We start from the raw sequence: 19,368 nt of genomic DNA, 5'->3' as shown, positions 1-19,368 counted from the left end.
CTAATTACTAGTGAAACCGGTTTTTTTGCCGAAACCTAAATCGAAGGTTCAGTTTTGACTCTGTTTCAGCCGAAACCGAAAGTTTTTAAATGGTTGAATAAAATGTCGGTAGCCTTTCTTTTTAGACATACATATGAGCAATGAAACACCTATAATTCGTGTAAGTGGTACTAAAACTAATTAGAATTCGCTTCTGGGTAATCCACGAGACTGTAACGTCACTTACCAATTTTTTCGTGTGTTCTTACATGAATTAAGCAAATTTAAGTGTCTGTATGTCTGGCGTAGCCCTACAGGTAGATCTGGATACTTAAACTACTGGATGGTAACTGACGTTACAGTCCAGTGGAATTACTCTTCTCATTATAGACAACTAGCCGAAGTTTCAGCGCGGCTGAAAGGTTCGGCAGTTTTTGGCCAAAATATGATATTTATGCTGAATCCTGCCGAAAGCGAAACTCCGGCCGAATAATACTAATTACATTATATGCTACAGTGTTAATAGTAGTAAACACTTTATTGTACAAAAACACATAATAAAAGCATCTTACAATTATGAAAAGCGAAGTACACACACACACACACACACTACACATTCTACAATATTGTCATAGCGCTACGAACGTACACATTGATCGTAGCTTATAAGTGAATAGTACTTAAGTACTATTAAAATAATGTTGCTAAGCTGCAGCACGTCTTCACACCTTTCTTGTCCTTTGACACTATTATACAATTACTACCTTAGAGTGTTAACAATATACTTATGTACCTTATTACCAACCCTTCAGAACTAAGGATAGCTATTGTTAGTTCCCTTGCATAGTAGGGTTCAAAAGTGCATGGATAAGTTATGAATGAAATCATTCCTAAATTGTCCATGCAAATTTGAACCTGATGGTACAGCCCCTCGCGCTGCCTCACCGTACTCGAAGCAGCAAAGTAGGAGCTTTCTTAGTAAACAAACATACATAAGTCGTCATAGGAAGGCGACCCGGCCAGAAACGCTCGATATACCCACGAACTCGAAAACAAACTACCTATAAATGTTTTTTCACCAACTTCTCAAGAGATTTCGCTAGTCTCGCAAAAAGTCGCTAACGAGTGCCTTAATTCCGGCCGAAGTCGACCGTCGGAGCACCTTGTGGAGTTAGTCTCAATTACCCACGGCACGAGTGAAAAACGCCGGGCGCCCGAGCCCGGGCGCCCTACCTTTTTACGTTTTCACACTTCCTTGAGTGTTGTTGTATGATATTCATAATGAATTAAAGAATTTTTCACCACACCAACTGGTAAAGGCCCTCTTGATTGTTCAGAAACTAATGAGAAAGTTGCATTTTATCCACATGTGGGGCAAAGTAATCAGATGCAAATTTTGAATTGTTTTCTTATGTTAGCTGGTAGTATTGACTTTTAAATGATAATTTTTAATGCGTTAATTGGATTTGATTTGGTTTGATTTTTTTGGTATTACATAGTATTTTCCTCGCGTTGGTGTGGTGAAAATTGTTGTATTTCACTCGGTGACAAAGTTTGTTTAACCCTTCTGCCTTGAAATTAGCTCGAGGTTAAACAACAACTTTGCTCTCTTGTAAAACAAATAACTATTTTACCACACCAGCTCGTAAAGCCTTATTTATTTAAGTAACTGACGAAAAAGTAGCATTTTATCCAAAAGAATGGCAAAGTAATTTGATCAAAATTTTGAGGTGTTTCCTCATATTGGCTGATGGAATTGATTTTTAAGTGATGATTCTTTTTCCATCTCCATTTTACTTTTTTTGTGATGATTTTGAATGATAAAATATTTAACAGCATTGATATGGATTTGATCTTTAATGTTTTCCCGTTAGTATTTTCCTCGAGTTGGTGTGCTGAAAAAATTTGTGTTTCACGCGGTAGCAATGTTTGTTTAACCCTCGTGCCTTGAAACCCTCACAACGCTCAAGATACCACTTTTCGAAACACTCGCTAATAATCTTTCGCTTTCTCGGGTATGTATTATTAGCACGAGGGGTTATACAATAAATTTGCCCCTTGTAAAACAAATAACTATTAAAGACATACCGTGATATGGCGCCTACCCACCACGCCACTCTTGTTAAAGGACCTGTCACTGGAAAGATTCATTTATTCAAAGCCTTCAACGCGCATAATATACCCCAGTATCACTGACGGTTTTTTGCATAGTAAAATAATGATACATATAGCATATATGGCCTAGATTTAAATACACCCTATATCCTAAGTCCTCTGACAACATAATTCGGCGATCGCTTGCAACTTGAGTCATGTTATTTCCAATTAGTTGATGTTATTTAAACAGAATACAGTGTAGCAGCTTTGGTTAGGTATTTATCGCAGAGTTTGGAATGGGGTCGTCCCGCGCTCGCTAGCGTCTTGAGTCCCGATGCTGCTCTCAATTAGTTAGTGTTTCAGTTCGACCGGCCACGCCTCGCCGTGTCGCTACTCCGCAAACTTGCCCAATTATTGTCACTAGATGTCGTAAACGCTCTCACATAGGTACTACGACCCTTCCTATAATATGCGGACGTGAAACTTTTAATTATTAATGCGCTAACAGTGCGACTATAGAGTAAATGGTAAGTATATTATAACACAAATATAAACACGTGAACACGTGTTTTTTAATCACTATAATATTTTATATGCTGCTACTACTTCAAATACATACCTATAATTTGTCAGGTTTTGAAATAAGACCACTAAAACGAAATTTGAATATGTCAATTTTATGACCCAATAAACCCATACAAAAGATAACTTTCATTTAAGATAATTAGGTAACATTTTCAGTGAAAATAGAATTATACATTAAAACTCAATGTAGATTCCTGAAACAAATATATAGGGACACGTTAAAGTAATTATAACTTTGCAAAATAGGAGACAAATTTGTTTAAGTATGAAGAAAGACGAATTCTGAGTAGCGTTACAAACTTTTCCATTAAGATTTTATAAGTTGGGTACTGATCAAGCATACTAAGTCGCTTAAGTTATTATTCAAAGAAATTGCACGATTCAGCCACTATCGGTGCATCCATCCATATTAAAGCGCTAACTCAGACTTAGTTCAAAGTGCAGTTTTAACCTGTCGTATGAGGTGGGTAACTACGCATATTGAACAAAAGATTTTAGATTTTGAATTGAAAAGTATGACTCAAATAGCGCAATTTAGCATTTAAACTACCATGCTAACCCCGCGCGACATAAATTCATATATTAAAAACTATTCATTCGCGGGTACACGGGCAACGTGTGAGTAAATGAAGTCGCAAACTTTCCACATTAACGTCGACCTCGCCGCATCCCACCCACTTCAATGGCACACTTTTTACAATAGAAATTGTATGTGTAGTTATGTACTTTACTTACCTACACAGAGTTGTAATCTCTGCTGGCAAAAACAGGAGTGGCTGAATCCCATTGTGTAGGAAATGCGAGATGTTTGCTAAGTAATAAAAATGGTTCATATAACAATGCCATTTAAAGGAGACAAGTTTGATTCAACGGCACACCAACTAGTATTAGCTTCGGGCTACTGGACGAGTCGAGCAACATTTCATAATTTATAATTTTTATAAAGTAATTTTTACGTAGTCATTATTAATTTTGTAATTAAATATATATCTGAAGGTTACATTCCAATTGTAACCTTTTAGCTTTAAAGTTCAATCACTAAGAAACTGATTTTTTAATACTCAAGTATTTTAGGTTTTGAATTTGAACTCTTTGAATAAGATACAAGAATCCCCGCTGAATCCCTTCGTAGCCTTAAAATTCAATTTTAAATTTAAATATTGAATATTCCGTTGACCGATAATAACGCCGATGGAATCTGTAAAGTTCACAGCAAAACCTTCAAATGATGCCTCAGAACAGTATGCCAGCTCGATCATTTTGACTTTTAGCCAAACTGCTTAATGTCATTATTCAGCCAGTGACCCAGTTGTGTTGTTGCAGGGTGTGCGCATTGTTTCTGCCGGAGTTTGCAAGTTTCGTGGCGGCCATGCTGTTTGCCGTGCACCCGATACACACCGAGGCGGTAAGTACAGACGGGTTTGCAACTACTTAGTAAAAACTAACCGAATTTATGTGGCGTCTTCGCCAAATGTGCGAAGCGATGACAGCGGTGAATTGTTTTTGTGAAATAAACTTTTTACGGTTCTGTACCCAAAGTACCTATACTGTATATACGAGTATATTGATGAATATTAATATAATTTACTTATATGAATATACACGGAGGGTATACATAAATGGTAATTTTTCGTCTACTTTCACAAATAACTTCTATATAGTTTAGAAGATCTTAAAATAAAAAAATATAGTTTGCAAATCATTTTTAAGGTTCCGTACCTCAAAAGGAAAAAACGGAACCCTTATAGAATCACTCATGCGTCTGTTTGTCTCTCCGTCTATCCCACTTTTGAATCAAAACTCACCACTTGATTTGCTATGATTATTTATTTCTCCAACCTTAACTTATCCACAGTAATGCCTTCTTAAAATCTACACTTCACAATCCCTCCATAACCACGTCAGTCGACCGTTAACTCTGTTCTGCCCGTTCCAACCTTCCAACCCAGACGTTTTTACATTATTTTTAAGTATCCTCCTTTGTTTTTATTTTATTTTTCAAGCATAGAAAAGGGAGCACGATACCATTATTACCAGATTAAACTTAATAATTACCCAAATAATTAAATTAATATTTTAAAATTATGACACTTTAGGGGGGTGAATGAAACAATAAAAAAAACTACAAGGGTTCCGTTTTACCTACTGAGGTACGGAACCCTAAAATAGAAAATGAAAAAGCACTAATTCGCGAAAAACTAATTTTGCGCATGATACACTTAGGAACTCTTTTTTGTAAATATATTTCGCCCAGCTCGGTCTATGTACTGCTTTTTGGAACCTTTTTTTAATACAGAACGTGTAGCAGAATGTTATATATTGACATGTGGGTAGATAAGAAAATCTGCGGGGGACCCCCCGGTTCGGTTCGAGCTAGCAAGCCAGCACACGTACGTAACATTCTGGCGACGGGATTTAATTCGGGAATAGTCTAGAAAGTGCTTTAAACATATTGTTTGAATGTTTAAAAGTGTAATTGAGTGTGGTGGAATAAAATGGCGGTCAAATTTTGCGAGTTTAATGTGGACAAAGACAATTGGAAGAATTATGTGAATCGGTTTGACTATTGTTTGCTCGCGAATGGTATTCAGACGGATGAATTAAAAAAAAAAATTCTTTGCAGTTTGTGGTCGTGATTTATATGATCTTGTTGAATCGTTGATTTCGCCGAAAAAGATCACAGACAACCTATACAACTGTAAAGGCCGCGTTAGACAATCATTTTAATCCAAAACAAAATGAAATAGTGCAATCGTATAAGTTTCATATGAGGTGTCAATTGAGCTGTGAAAATATAATTTTTAAGCAAAAAAAAAACGACTTCAATGAGGGAAACCGGTGAAAGAACGATTGTAGATTTCATACAATGTAATTAAAAAGACAGCGTCCTACGCCTAATTATGTAGAAAAGGAGGTAACATATATTGTTTTTTTTTGCCACTGCACCCACCTTGACACATTTCAGATTTGCCCTATGGTTGACTGGAAAGATACCCGCAATAGGGTATTCGACTGTATTTAAGATAAATTATTTCACATCATGCATGAAATAAAGCACCAGATAATTATTAAAAAAACTAAATAGGTTAGGTAGCTTTCGTTGGAAACTTTGAAGACACGAAGAGATACCTCGTAAGTATCTCTTCGTGTCTGATAAAGTAGGTACTTACTAAATAGTATCTAATCGTCTAATGGTTACATAACCTGAAGTACAGTCCGACCATATATTACCAGCGATTGATAATAAACATAGATGACGAACTAGCTCTGCAAAATGACCCCACACATATTGTGCCGAAGCGGGCGGGGCGTCGTTGTGCCGCGGAACTGTTTAGTTTGCAAATGGCGGCCCGTTCTCACAGTCTTATAGTAAGAAGTATTTAAACTAAGTACATATTTAACAAAAAAAAATCCTTAATTTTCGGTTCAATGATGTGCTAGTTGTTCCAACAAACACTGAAAAAAAAATACGGGATTACCTTTAACGTATAATTTTGCTAGGATCATATTACTTCATTGTCCTCACGCCAATATAAATATTAATTTCTACTCGAGTACTTATAGTTATGCAAATGTTTTCTTATTTCCTTGCAGTAGTCGTGAAAAGCACTATGTAATGTAATGCCTCGACCGGAAACGCTAAAGATGGACTCGTATTATTTGAACAAACTCACTCGTCCATCTTTGTGCGGTTTTCCGTCCTCTGCTACTATTATATTAAAAAATAATAAATAAATATTGTAGGACATTCTTACACAGATTGACTAAGGCCCACAGTAAGCTCAAGAAGGCTTGTGTTGTGGGCGCTCAGACAACGATATATATAATATACAAATACATAAATACATATAAAACACCCAAGACTCAGGAACAAATATCTGTGTTCATCACACAAATCATTGCCCTTACTGGGATGGTGTGTGTACCTGACACAATTCTCCTTTACAATTCCGTACTCAGCGAAAGCAAGCAAGCTTAGTTTAATTGTAGCAGTAAAAATAATAAAAGTTGTTATAGGTAATCATACCTACTTTTAACACCCGAAACTATAACTACCCACATAGGTATTAGGTATGAAAGTCGCGTTTCATTTTCATACCTATTTGCTTAATGTCAAGCGTGAAAAGGTCAGATATCGCCGTCCGGATATATAGTTTCACCCACCCGCAGTACCGTCTTTACCATAAGGACACAGGGGCCTAGGGCCCCCATCCTCAGGGGGCCCCGAAGGATAGACAGTAACAGCGAGCAGAGTCGAAATTAGTCGAAAATAAAACTTATTTTTTTCTTAAAATTTAGAGTTAGACCAAGTTTACTCTACAACGATTTTGACAACACAGCAGACTGTTATTATAACACTTGCACAGTCTGAGCTATCAAAATCGCTGTAATCGTCTAACTCTAAGTAGTCTAAATAAAAATGATGTTAATTTTCTTTAACCAAATTGAAACAAAATCAAGACAATCTTTGCCTTTATTCTTTTACTTTTCGTCACAGTCTAAACTTTCTATGTCGGGAACTAGATTCAGACCAAGCTAAGTTGGCAGCGATATTTTGTTGGCTTTAGAATTAAACTGGCTTCTTTCCTCGGCATCGGCAGAGACTGCACAGTTGAGAGGCAAGGAAAAATTTAGTGTAAAAACTTTAATTCCATAACTGACACATTAGATACACATTTAAAAAATCGTTCGGCAGCTTACCAAAAAATTGATAGACGATTTAGTTTTCACAGCCGAATCTGGCGATTTGACCAAAAATGCCGAAAGTTTCCAGAATTTTATCATGAAGAGATTAACGCATATCGTCGCTATACTTACTCAAACTTGTATGTGATATACATATCTAATATATATGTACGAGGTTGAGTATGTATAGCGACGATATGAGCTTAAGAGGGAAGAATAGCTTTGTGATCCTAGCGAAATAACGGTACTTTTTCTATTTTCCACTAACTAAATCTTAACAAATCAAAGGATTTTGATGCCGATTGCTTCAGCATAATATATTCTAGGTTTATAGGTTTCGCTTTAAAAAAAATATGGTGCAATTTTGAAAATAGGAAAACCTATAAACGTAATTGTTCATTGTGTCAGTAACGTAATAAAAAATCACGGAGAATGGAAAATATTTAGAAGTGGAAAAACGTTTTCCCTTTTTGGTACACGGGAAGTAAGCGGGAAGTATACCACAATCAAGAGGTATACTTCCCGCTTAAATCAGAATGTTTTCATTAAGCCGATATTTAAAATACATAGCAAAGCAACCAGCGCAAATAAATATCTCACCCTTACATAAACTAATAAAGTCAAATAAATTACAGGAAACTCTTCCAAATGTTGAAGTTGCTACAAGAATATTCCTGTGCGTAATGGTTACCAATTGTAGTGGAGAGCGTTCTTTTTCGCAGCTTAGGAGAATAAAAAAATTATGAAATGATAAAATCCCGAACGAAACCATTATCGTAATCGTAACTAAAAAACTAGCAGCATACTAATATCTCATAATACGAGTATTTAATGACATATTATATGAAATATTTGAGTATCCGTAATAAATAGAAGATCATAGTAGAAGAATGTTAGTTTTATTCGCTTTCTTTACTTTCCAAAAGGGCCCCAGCATAGTTTAAGACGGCCCTGCCCACCCGTATCTGTTTTGACCTTATTTGCTGTTCTACCTACTATATACATGCGTATATACATTATTGTATTCACTTTATAACGGTTTAAGAGATTTGGATCTCACGTACAATATCGATATGAAGAAAGAAAGTCGAAATAAAGAAAAATATACTGCATAAAAGAAAACAAATAAAAACTGGCTAGGAGTGAGTTGAACTTCAGAAAAAAAATATGATAGTGTGGAATCCTTGGACCGCGAGTCCGATTCGCTATTGGTCGGTTTAATCATGAGTAACTCAAATAGGTAAGTAAGAGCGTGCAATGATTTCGCGTCCAATCTGTCGTTCAGTTAATACTCGTAGCGAAATTAAACGGTTTGTATCGGAAACAACGGCTGTTCGCCAATTCCCTCGTTACATTTTTAATCTCGGACGATTTTTTGCATACCGCCGTTAACATCCTGACGGGCAATATTTCCCATTTCATTACCTGCGCGACTATTACCCGACATTATTTTGGAATGGTTCCAGTTTTTGCTTCGTCGGTATATTCAAAATATTATGCGAGTTTTTCTTGGATTATGGTTAACAAGTTGTTGATTTATTAGATACGCTATACGTTTATTTCTATGAGGTTAACAAATTGTCATGTAACAATGTGGACGATACATATGTACATTACATGTGCCCTGTCGCCCCTGTCATGTGTTCAATCGGTCTCTTTACCATGCGAAACCTAAAGTACCTTCTTCTTCTTTTAAAAAATGGCTTCCATCAAATTTATGATGATTTCGCTAATGTCAAAAGTGTGCTCGTAGAGCATGACGTTCGGTAAAGTGATAGCTAGACTTTACAAATAGACACGATGGATTGCCGAGTGTTAAAAGAATAGTGACACGCGTTTCAAGACAAATTTTTCAGTAGCTGCAAACTTCCACGTTAGTTCACTGCATAATAAGCTATCAATATTACACTTGAATAAAAAAAATCTATTCTTTTTCTTCAACCGGAAATCCATCCAGATTATGCTGGGAAGTATTTAACAGCCTAATTCTAGTAGTTGGCAGCCCATTTGTCACCTCTATTGCTTGGAATTAAATTTAAAGGTGACAACTATTGGGACAGTGTTAAGCATTATACTCTATCCACGTTAACGAGCTAGTATAACGGTCTCTCTTTTGCACTTTTGTATGCAGATGAAAAGGACAAAAAAAAGCAGTGGGCGTAAACAATGGTACCTCGCTGTCCGGCCCGGCTTACATGCCGTCGCTCGGAATATTTATTTTTATATTCCTTATGGTTATAATCATACATCGAGGTTTCTGGTGCGGGAATATTAAATAATTACCAAACTACGAGTATGAATTTAAAATAGGTAGTAAGCACTAAAACTGCTTAGAAATGTTAAAATAGTAGTTATCGGTTTTTAGTTATTACCCTTTTTTTGGCTAATGTCCACCAAAAACCCCGATGTATGGTTAATATTTATATTTATTTTATATATTTTTTGCTTTATTTTAAAGGACCAACTTAGTTACTATCAATAGTGAAATAACGAATTGGCGGACTTAAATTTAATGTTTAAGGCACCATAAGTATATCAATACTACGGAATCCAAAGTTACAAAACTAAAACTATTTATTGATCATAAATATATAAGTCCAGTAAACAAGCCGAGTCGCAAAGTAAGCAGAAGATAATCCAGTAAACAAGCCGAGTCACAGATCAATCGGGGAACAATAGAAAGGAGAGCACTTTAACGCGTCCGCACCGTACAAAAAATAGAGTTAACTGACATGTAAACTCACCCGTTGCAATTGCATCGCCCTTATCGCTGACCAATCACATGCTGTCTGAGTTTTCTGGTACTAGATCGTTCACGTGGATAGAGTATAGGACATTTACTCTACACCTAGAATTTGCAATTTTTAAATCAAGAGAATTTTTAACCCTTTATTACTCTACGGTCTCTCTTTGCTTTTTTAATGAGATCCACTAGGAAAATTTAACAGAAAATGAATGAGTAACGGATTGAAAGTTCATATCGCGGCACTTGCAGCTACGAACGTCACTCATTTTATCAAGGAAATTGACAGCGGTAAAGCCGCTATAGTTCGTGTCATCCACGCTGACGCGCAGATTTGTTTAATCAAACCATTAACAACATGACATTACGAGCCCAGACACGCGTCGTCGTGAATGACACGTTCTATCTATACAGTAATGCAGCTGCAGTTGCCATTCGAACCTTTAGATCTACGTTTATGCATATTTCAAGCTTCGAAATTATAAATAAGTTAATCGTACCTAATTTTTCATACGCAATTAAATATCTATATTTACAATAATGATGATGATTCTTGCGACGTTTATATAGGAGCACAGGAGTTTTAAGTATTGCATACATATTTACTAGCCTCTGATATAACTTAATTCCCACGGGATAGCCTATTAAGGGCGCCCGCAAGCTGGCGCCGTTGCACGGAGCAGGTGAATGGGTTAACGAAAAATAGTATAAGCAACGCTAAGGGCCACCTCACACTAATGTCTCCCGAGCGTCGGTGTCTAGTCAACTCAACTCTATAAAATAAAAATAAATAAATACTACATATCAGGTGCTATGAGTGAAGGTGATATGTAAAGGAATTTCATACAGCCTTACACATAGAAATAGGATAGTATAGAACGACTGTCAAACTTCAAAAGTGTGACCAAAAATGGAATGCAAGTGTGTGCGTAGATAGTCTATGTGCGAACAAAAATAGTGATGTCATGTTACAACATATTAATAATCTATTGATGTTTAACTGCTTTATCGACTACTTTTTCAAATGTGTTTGTTTTTATAAAAAATGTTAAAAATTAATGTTATTTGAGTATTATGAATACTATTAGACCCTATTAGCGCCTATAGTACTTTTAATTTTCTTTTACAGCAGACGCATAGTAAATAACAATACTGATAGTGACAGTGCGATAATTAAGCACATTACGTAACTATGTCGAAAATTTAAAGGGCCATATGTATTGTAAAACTTTGTACGATACATTTGCGAATAGGTAATTCGCAACTCGTGTCGACTTAAAATCGTATCGCCACTCATTGCAATTTTCTTTATTTTTCGCACCTGGTTTTGTGATCTGCGACGTTAAGTAACTAAAATACTCGCTACTTGACTAAATTACTAACGTAGTTAGTCCGAACAAGCATTAAGGAACGCGGCGCTGTCGGTAAAGCTCGGACTCGCGTTGATAAAGCAGGTTTCTGCCGTATGCGGGTGTGAGTGGTGTAATATGTGCAATGTCGTTAACACAAACAAATGCTAAGTGTTATCAGTAGGCGCAAAGAGTTGACTTACCAAAAGAAAATTTGAATTTCGCGCCTTTTCCTACTGACCAACTTGGGTTGTGTGTGTATAGTGTATACGCTGTGTACAAGTATACGCTTTCTTGTGTTTCCTTGTATTGGCGGCAAAGCCGTGATAAAATGGTTAAAATGTAAGTACTGTGTTGGAAAGTGAAGTTTAAATTTATCGCTAAACATGTGCACCGTCAAAAAAGGTATTATGACAATCGTTATTATTTTAAGTCGGTTATAAAGGTTAATATCTTAATGATGTCTTGGGAACAACTAATTCCATACCTACTAATATACCGACGAGTTATCGATACAGTCATATGAACATTTTGTCAAGCCCTAGAGTAAAGTAACACTTTAGGTTTTTACACAAAATATTCTAAATTATTGACTAATATGATGAAATGTTAACACACAATTGAAGAAAAACTTATAATGAACTGTATAAATTGTCTTTTTACACTTTTTATGCTGTTCATTTGATAAAATATCGTTACGAAAATTTCGGTAGGAATATCATAATTACCTGTGAAATGAGTATTTTCCTGGGTTTTTTGGCCCAGAAACACTACAACCAGGCACACAACATGACACCATCTTCACTAAATTACTTAATATATATATTTTTCTTTTTGATTCTCTTATATTTTTCACGTCGAAAAATACGGCAATATGATCTTGACCGACTCGGCCGACTTCGAACTCAAAAATGGTTACGTTTTCTCATATGTAGTCTGCCTCTTTCGCACTCATGGCTTGTTCATATACGTGATGGCTTCCCTTTCGCACACTTCATCTGTCTGCCAAGCGAAGCGTTTGACATGTCTCTGGCCTTACACAACTAGGCCTGTAAGGCAACCTTCTTTTGTTTTTAAACGTCAAATTATGGTACGTCTTGGCATTCAACCATAAAAAACTTTTAAAAAAATTCTGCCATTATGGTTTTTTTTCTTTTATGTGTTTGTCAAATTCGATCATTTTTGCGCTACGACGCACGGTTTAGGAGATACAGACCTATAAAGTTTTTGTTTTCAGTCATGCAGAAATCTTTATAGGGCTGTATCTCCTAAGCCGTAAGTCGTAGCGCCAAAATAATCACATTTTTATTCCCCTTTAATACCCGACGCACCGAATAACCTATCACAATAGTACATGAAACAATCATTTTATTTATTAATATTTCATTGCAAGTTTCAGAAAAGCACTATAACTATACAAATCTCGACGAGAAACGGGGTTGCCGGCCGCGTATCCCTGTCCATCCTCGCTACGCTCGGCCGTCTATATCTACTTGGCCTGCAACCCTTCGTTTCCCGTCCTCTATAGTAATGTACTGTACCTACAATGGGACCTACGTGAGTCCCCGTGCGTGCTCCCGTTCCAGTTAGCGGACGCCCTGAGAATTTTACCCGTAATCTTACTAGTCTTTAAATAAAAGTGTGTAAAATAAAGTAGACTTGCCCAACGGATTGATTGACGCCTACGCCATTCAATTTTTCAATCATTAATAATTGTTAATGCCAATGGAAAAATCAATCAAATCAATGAACACTCGGATTTTCGTTCGCATCTGTCATTCTGATAAAACTTTTACTTCTCGATTGGCGTTTCCGACAAACGATTGACACGCTTTCAGGAGGCATAGCCAAGCAGCGTAGCCAAGTGACAATCATTTATAGAAAACGGCATTAGAAACTTAAATAATTCGATAAACCGGTTGTGTTATCTTTGCTACGGCTCCAGGTCAGATCAGCTCAATATTATTCCTATCCTACCCGTTTATTGCGTCCAAACTCTTACTTGTAAAGCTTATTAAATAACTCCCCATCAAAGCTTGTAACATTTAATTGGCCAATTTCTTAAGTTCAGCCAAGTTCATTTCTCACAGCATAATAACCGAGGGCGCTCAACCCGCCTTTTATTTTATATCGCGGCAGCGACTCAATGCACTTTATGACACGTGCTCTAGACGTTGCATTTTTATGTCCACTCTACTATAAACTTGATGATCTTTACACTTTACTGTTGTTTTTCCAATTAGAAACACTCTTGTTTATAGGCTATATATTTTTTAAAGGATATTTTGTTTACATTGCAAAGCAGAGTTTTGTGAAGCCATGAAAAGCCTTTTATGGCACGGAGTTTATTCAATGATGAATAAATACAAAGTCTGTTTATATTTGTGGCTGACGAGTAGATTGGTTATTGCCAGGCTTCGGAGTATTTTTAGCATGGTGAGACTAAAGTGAGCTATGGAGTCGTTGTTAACGTTAAAATGAAAGTCATACTCATCCTCATTGATTAAGTTCGTCCGGATCGTTTCAAAATATTCTGACTAATTATATGTAATACTGTTTACATATATATTATGTAATTAAATTTGACATTATAAAAATATAATCAATATCCAAGAAAAGAAGCCATCGCAATCATAAACGCTCATACCGCATTGCTGGACATGAACATGCCAAACTTAGTTTTATTGAAGACGATTATCAAGTTATTGTTGAATCTATTACAAGTGTGTGTCTATTACAGGGTATTCCAATAAAGCAGGCGTTTTAAATAATAGACGACATTACACAAGTTTTGGCCCTGACACAATTAAAGATAAATTAGAAAAAGTTCTTGAAAGGAACCCGGATATTAATGAAATACGAATGATGGCAAGCTCACAACAATTTGAGGAAGTTCTAAAACATGCTACTTTAATTTCAATCGATGTAGAAAGATCTTTTTAGAGTCACAAGTGGAGTTTTAACCAACATAGAACATGTTTCACTCCGCAATACATGGAAAAAGTGTCACTTATTTACATATTTTACAACTGGACTGATGAAATGAACAACGTACACGTCATACCACGTGAAGGTTATGAAGAACTCATTCCTATAGCTACGTGTTCTATGGATACTGATTGTTCTATGGATTGTTTTTGGGCCCGGGTACGTCCTTAAACTACGTCCAAAAGAGAGGTATGGGCATTGTGAATTTCATCTCGCTTTGTGTGGTAGGGCACAGCCAGTGGATGTCATTCCAGATCTAGAGCAGAGCCCAACTGGGGAAATACCTCCACCTTACAGAAAACCGCAGCCAAATAACACTAGACCCTACTCATGGTGTTGTGTTCCTGCCGGTAAGTAAGGTTGCCAGAGCTCAATGAGGGGGGGCGGGTTTAGGGTCGGCAACGCGCATGTAACTCCTCTGGAGTTGCAGGCGTACATAGACTACGGAGACTGCTTACCATCAGGCGGGCCGTATGCTTGTTTGCCACCGACGTAGTATAAAATATATATATATATAATGTAGTACCTGTGTTATTTATTATTCGTCAATGAAGAAGTTGGTGTATTTTTTATAGTTATTATTTATTTTATGAATTACATGAATGAGGATGAGTTTGAGTATGACTTTAATTTTTAAGTTAACAACGACTCTTTAGCTCACTTTAGTCTAACCGTGCCAAAAATACTCCGAAGCCAGGTTATTGCAATGCGACTTTAGATTAGGGTTATGTGACTTCCCTTGAAACTCAATATTTAAACGTATTATAATTTTTATTAGTTTACTTCTATATAACGTTTTTAAATTAAATAGACTTGTGTTAAAAGCTGGGAATCACTTTTGTAATGTAAACTTTTTTATTGAAATAAGAAAATACCATCAATGTTAATTGTATTTATAGAAACCTACTTTGCGCGGAAGCGCCAATATTAGCCCCTCATGGAATAAGTTTCTTAAGTAATGTCAACGTTCGGAAAAAGTGCCTAACATTTTTTGTCAGAGAGCCAACTAGGTACCTGCAGTTACTAAATAACTTGGACATCAATTAACCCAAGAACCATGTTTTTATTTCCAAATGTTATGCGCTTTTAACTTACAGTAGAAAATATTAATTTGGTTCGGTCATATTTGCTAAGCAAGCTAGTCTATAATTTTGTTTTGCCACTTTTAAGTCGACCTTAAGGCTATAGCAATGTTACCCATAGACTCTATCTTAGAGTTAAAATCAAATCAGCCATCCATGAGTTGACTGCGATAGAGGTAAGAGTGAAATGCAGTATTGAAATAGTACCACAATAATCAATAAATATTACAAATGATATTTGATATATTTATACCTATACGTTATTATCTGTAGGTTTTTATAGAAATCAATAATCTTAAGAAATAAAAAATACTAATATGATGCGTGATATCTCGCAAGATATGGCCGACATAGGATAAACTAAATAATAAATACCTACCTACCTAAGTACCAAAAATACATTGATTGAGTAAGATGTGTAACATCTAAGATGATTTCGTGCTTCAAATTTGACAGCGAAACGAGATGGCATTTTGCGGTAACCCTGATTGTCAAAAGTTGACGTTTGACAATTCAGTGACCGCAAAACATGTGGTGCAGTAAAGCGCCATCTGTTTTGGGTGTCAAACTAAGGGGCACATTTTTAGACTTTACCTCTCTATTACAATCAATTCTCTTTGCTAGTATCTAATTAAACTGCTACGTCGTTATCATAAATTTTATTTTAGCATACCGTGTTGGTATTCAAATTAGCAAACGCTCTATCAAATGAGTTAGGAAAATATTGAAAATGCCGTAAGTTCGACTGGAGGTCAAAATAACAATTCAGCTAAAGGAACCCGCTGCACAGCTTTCGAACTCCCTAAGCCCTGATTTGGCTAACTTTACCGGAAATTCAACATGCATTTTACAATAACTGTCGAGCGATTAAGCTAGCCAACAAGTTTCCAAGCATTAGGGCAAAATAGTGATGCTTTCGTTCGCTGCAAATCACAGATTTAGTAAATATCAAAATAAACCGTTCACACCGTGCGGAGCTTGCGTACAAAATAAATCGCTCATAGATTTTCACTTCGCTTAAATGTTGAAACGTTCACTTTGTTATAGCGCAAGTAATTGATACTATTCGATACCTCTGTTCCCACTATCTCGAATAGGATATTTGAATGTAACGTAGCGTAGCGGAGACGGTTGTGTCGGTCTCAAGGGAACACTAATATCTGTATTTTCCAATTTACTTCACACAGAATATTATCGAGGCTTTCAGTATGTATCCAAAAATATAAACCAAAAATTGCTTATTACATCGAAGTAAACCGTTGTATCTGAATCGACTTGTATCAAATGTTTTTTGGCGTTCAGCCATTTTATTGCAAATTTCGGAACAAATCTTTAGCAAACTGCAACATGTCAACATTCCAAAGAAATAGAGATTTATTGGAAACGTTTTCAGAATGTATTCCATGACGTTTATGAAAAGGAATGGAACTATATTTAATATAATTTCAGAACTGCAGTCCAAATAAATAGTCAGGAGCTTTAAAACCTTGACAGTCAGTTTATAACATGGAGTACCTATGAGTACTTAATAAAAAAAGCACAGATGCTAGATGTGTTTATGTTTGTGTTTTAAACACGGAATTTGCCAATAAAAGAAATCTAACCGGCGGACGGTCCCTTAGTATAGGTAGTTTGTTTTGTAGTGATTATCTTTTCTTATGACAACAATTTTATTATAAATGATTATGGCTAATGGGTCGAACGTGCCCCCCCCCCCCCCCTCTTTTAGCGCGCTTTATTCCTAAATGCATATAAAACGAAATCCCTTATCTATAATATTCTTTAATACAACCTCAAAGGACGTTCAAACGCATAACATTAAGAGCTTTATAAGATGTTTTCTCCTAATATTTGCTAATAGCTATTATAAAACATTTTCTAATAATGTCACAGTGGAAACTCTGTGGACTTTATAAGAGCCCTGGCTTTTCTGCAACTAACTATGTTTGCTGTTTTTATAGACGCAGCGGTCACCCTTTTTTAGTTACTTTATGTGGCTGGCAATTCATACAATAACTTCATTGAAATTTTCTCGTAATGCCTTGCCGTTTCAATGTTTTTTTTTAACTCCGTTAAATTCCAACTGCAACTTCACTACCGTTGCGACATTACTGGTGCGACATTACTGCAGCGGCAGCGTTCGTTTTTTTGCTTGTCAATGTCAATGAAATAATGAATCATGTCGCTGTCAGAGGTATAAATAAAATTACTAATTTACTTATTTGTATAATTTACGAGAAGAAGTAAGTGACGATAATGCTGCATGGTACATGAAAAAGAAGACCAGTTTGCCTTTCTACAAGAGTCAGATTCAGTCGAATGCAGCTACGCAATATTAATAAAAAACCAGATACGTCATGGTTATCGTTTGATTGCCGATTAAATGAATAGTAATTCAACGTTGTATGAGGCTTAATAATTGACGAAATATAACCAAATTACCCGATTGAAATTAATGTAGACGAGAAATAATTCTTAAGGTAAGTTAACATTTCGAAATTATCTTCCCCCATCCTCTTGACTCAATATGTGACCGCACCGCACACACCAACCCGACGAGAGCGAGACTCATGTAGCTAGTATTCATCAACCTGCATCACGTATATATAATAGAAGATGTAAAAATAAGAGATAAATTTCTGGACTTTTGTAAAAGTATAGCTTTAAGAGTAAATAAACAAAATAAGTAGCGTAATGGTACACAAATTTATATATAATTATATAAACGGCGTGACCAAAATTGTAATAGAATATAAGTATAAAACGATGTAAAAACAAAAGAAAAAGAAATAAGTATAGTAACTGTAATAGATTATAAGTACAAAAATATGTGTAGTATGGTAAGAAATGAAAACCAGAAACCTGTACAAGAAAGTGTAAGCGTACCTTATTTTCCCCCTTGGAAAGCAATAAAGAAAATGAAAAAGTCTTACGTAGTTTAGAAATAGGCGGGCATCCCACCCGCAGAAAGTATAATAGAAGATGTATGAAAGAAAGACCAAGTATGCAGAAAGAAAGTGCGAGAAGCAAATTAGAGAGAACTGGTATGAATGAGAACTGTAAAAATAGACTCCGATTCCGTTGGAGGTCAATTCGAAAAAAAAAAAAAAAAAAAAAAAAAAAAAAAAAAAAAAAAAAAAAAAAAAACCTGCATCACGTAGGTACGTGATCCAGCGAAACCCAGCCGGTACTCGGCCGCCAAAAACGTGCGGACACTACCGGCTGGATTTAGAAGTCTGTGATAAACGTCCCCTCAAAAGCCAGGCCAGGCCGTAGGCCAGGAAGACTCTTTTATCAGGGCTTTCATTTATTTCTGTAAAGTGATTCGTGGGTTTAGGAGATGGCGATGCGACATGTAAGCATAAATACAAAATATTACAGATTTATCTTTCTGAGTTTCCATATTAAACCAATTTCACTTTCTCTAGGTACCTAACAGTGAAGCATAAATTAATAAATCGATTTGTAAGAGCTATAATTGCGCAATTTACACTTCATATTGTCCAGTTTCCTATTTCAAACTGAAGCACTAATTTAAATCTTATAATCGCTCTTGTGTTGCAGGTGTCCATGGGCGACGGCACTCGTGGTCGTGGCAGATACAGTTTATGACTAGACCATATAAAACTTGACGGGCGAAACAAGAAATCAAGAAAGAATTTTTAATAAATTAATTGGAATAATAAATATTTTCCTCGTTTTGGTGTGAATTGAAAAATTTCGTCTTGCACTCTGTAGTCTCTGTAGCAAAGTTTGTTTAAGCCTCATGCCTTGAAACCCCCGCAACCGGCCTGGCCGCAACCGATGCACCCACGTTTGAATTATCACTTCAAAAAGTGCACATCGTACACAAACACAT

General features: G+C 36.0%; 1 protein-coding gene across 2 annotated transcripts in view; it reads left to right on the top strand.

The window, feature by feature from the left end:
- The window catches only part of LOC133517187 (protein O-mannosyl-transferase Tmtc3), a 215,209-nt gene that overhangs the window by 170,063 nt on the left and 25,778 nt on the right, over nucleotides 1-19,368 (top strand). For both annotated transcript variants that reach the window (XM_061850389.1, XM_061850388.1), the window contains exon 3: nucleotides 3,985-4,066. In XM_061850389.1, coding sequence (XP_061706373.1) covers nucleotides 3,985-4,066 — 82 coding nt within the window. The remainder of the gene's footprint in view (nucleotides 1-3,984; nucleotides 4,067-19,368) is intronic.

This window comes from Cydia pomonella, chromosome 4 (assembly GCF_033807575.1).
Source record: "Cydia pomonella isolate Wapato2018A chromosome 4, ilCydPomo1, whole genome shotgun sequence".
Lineage (NCBI taxonomy): Eukaryota > Metazoa > Arthropoda > Insecta > Lepidoptera > Tortricidae > Cydia > Cydia pomonella.
The sequence above is the reverse complement of the archived record's forward strand: the minus strand, read 5'-3'. Positions and strand labels throughout refer to the sequence as shown.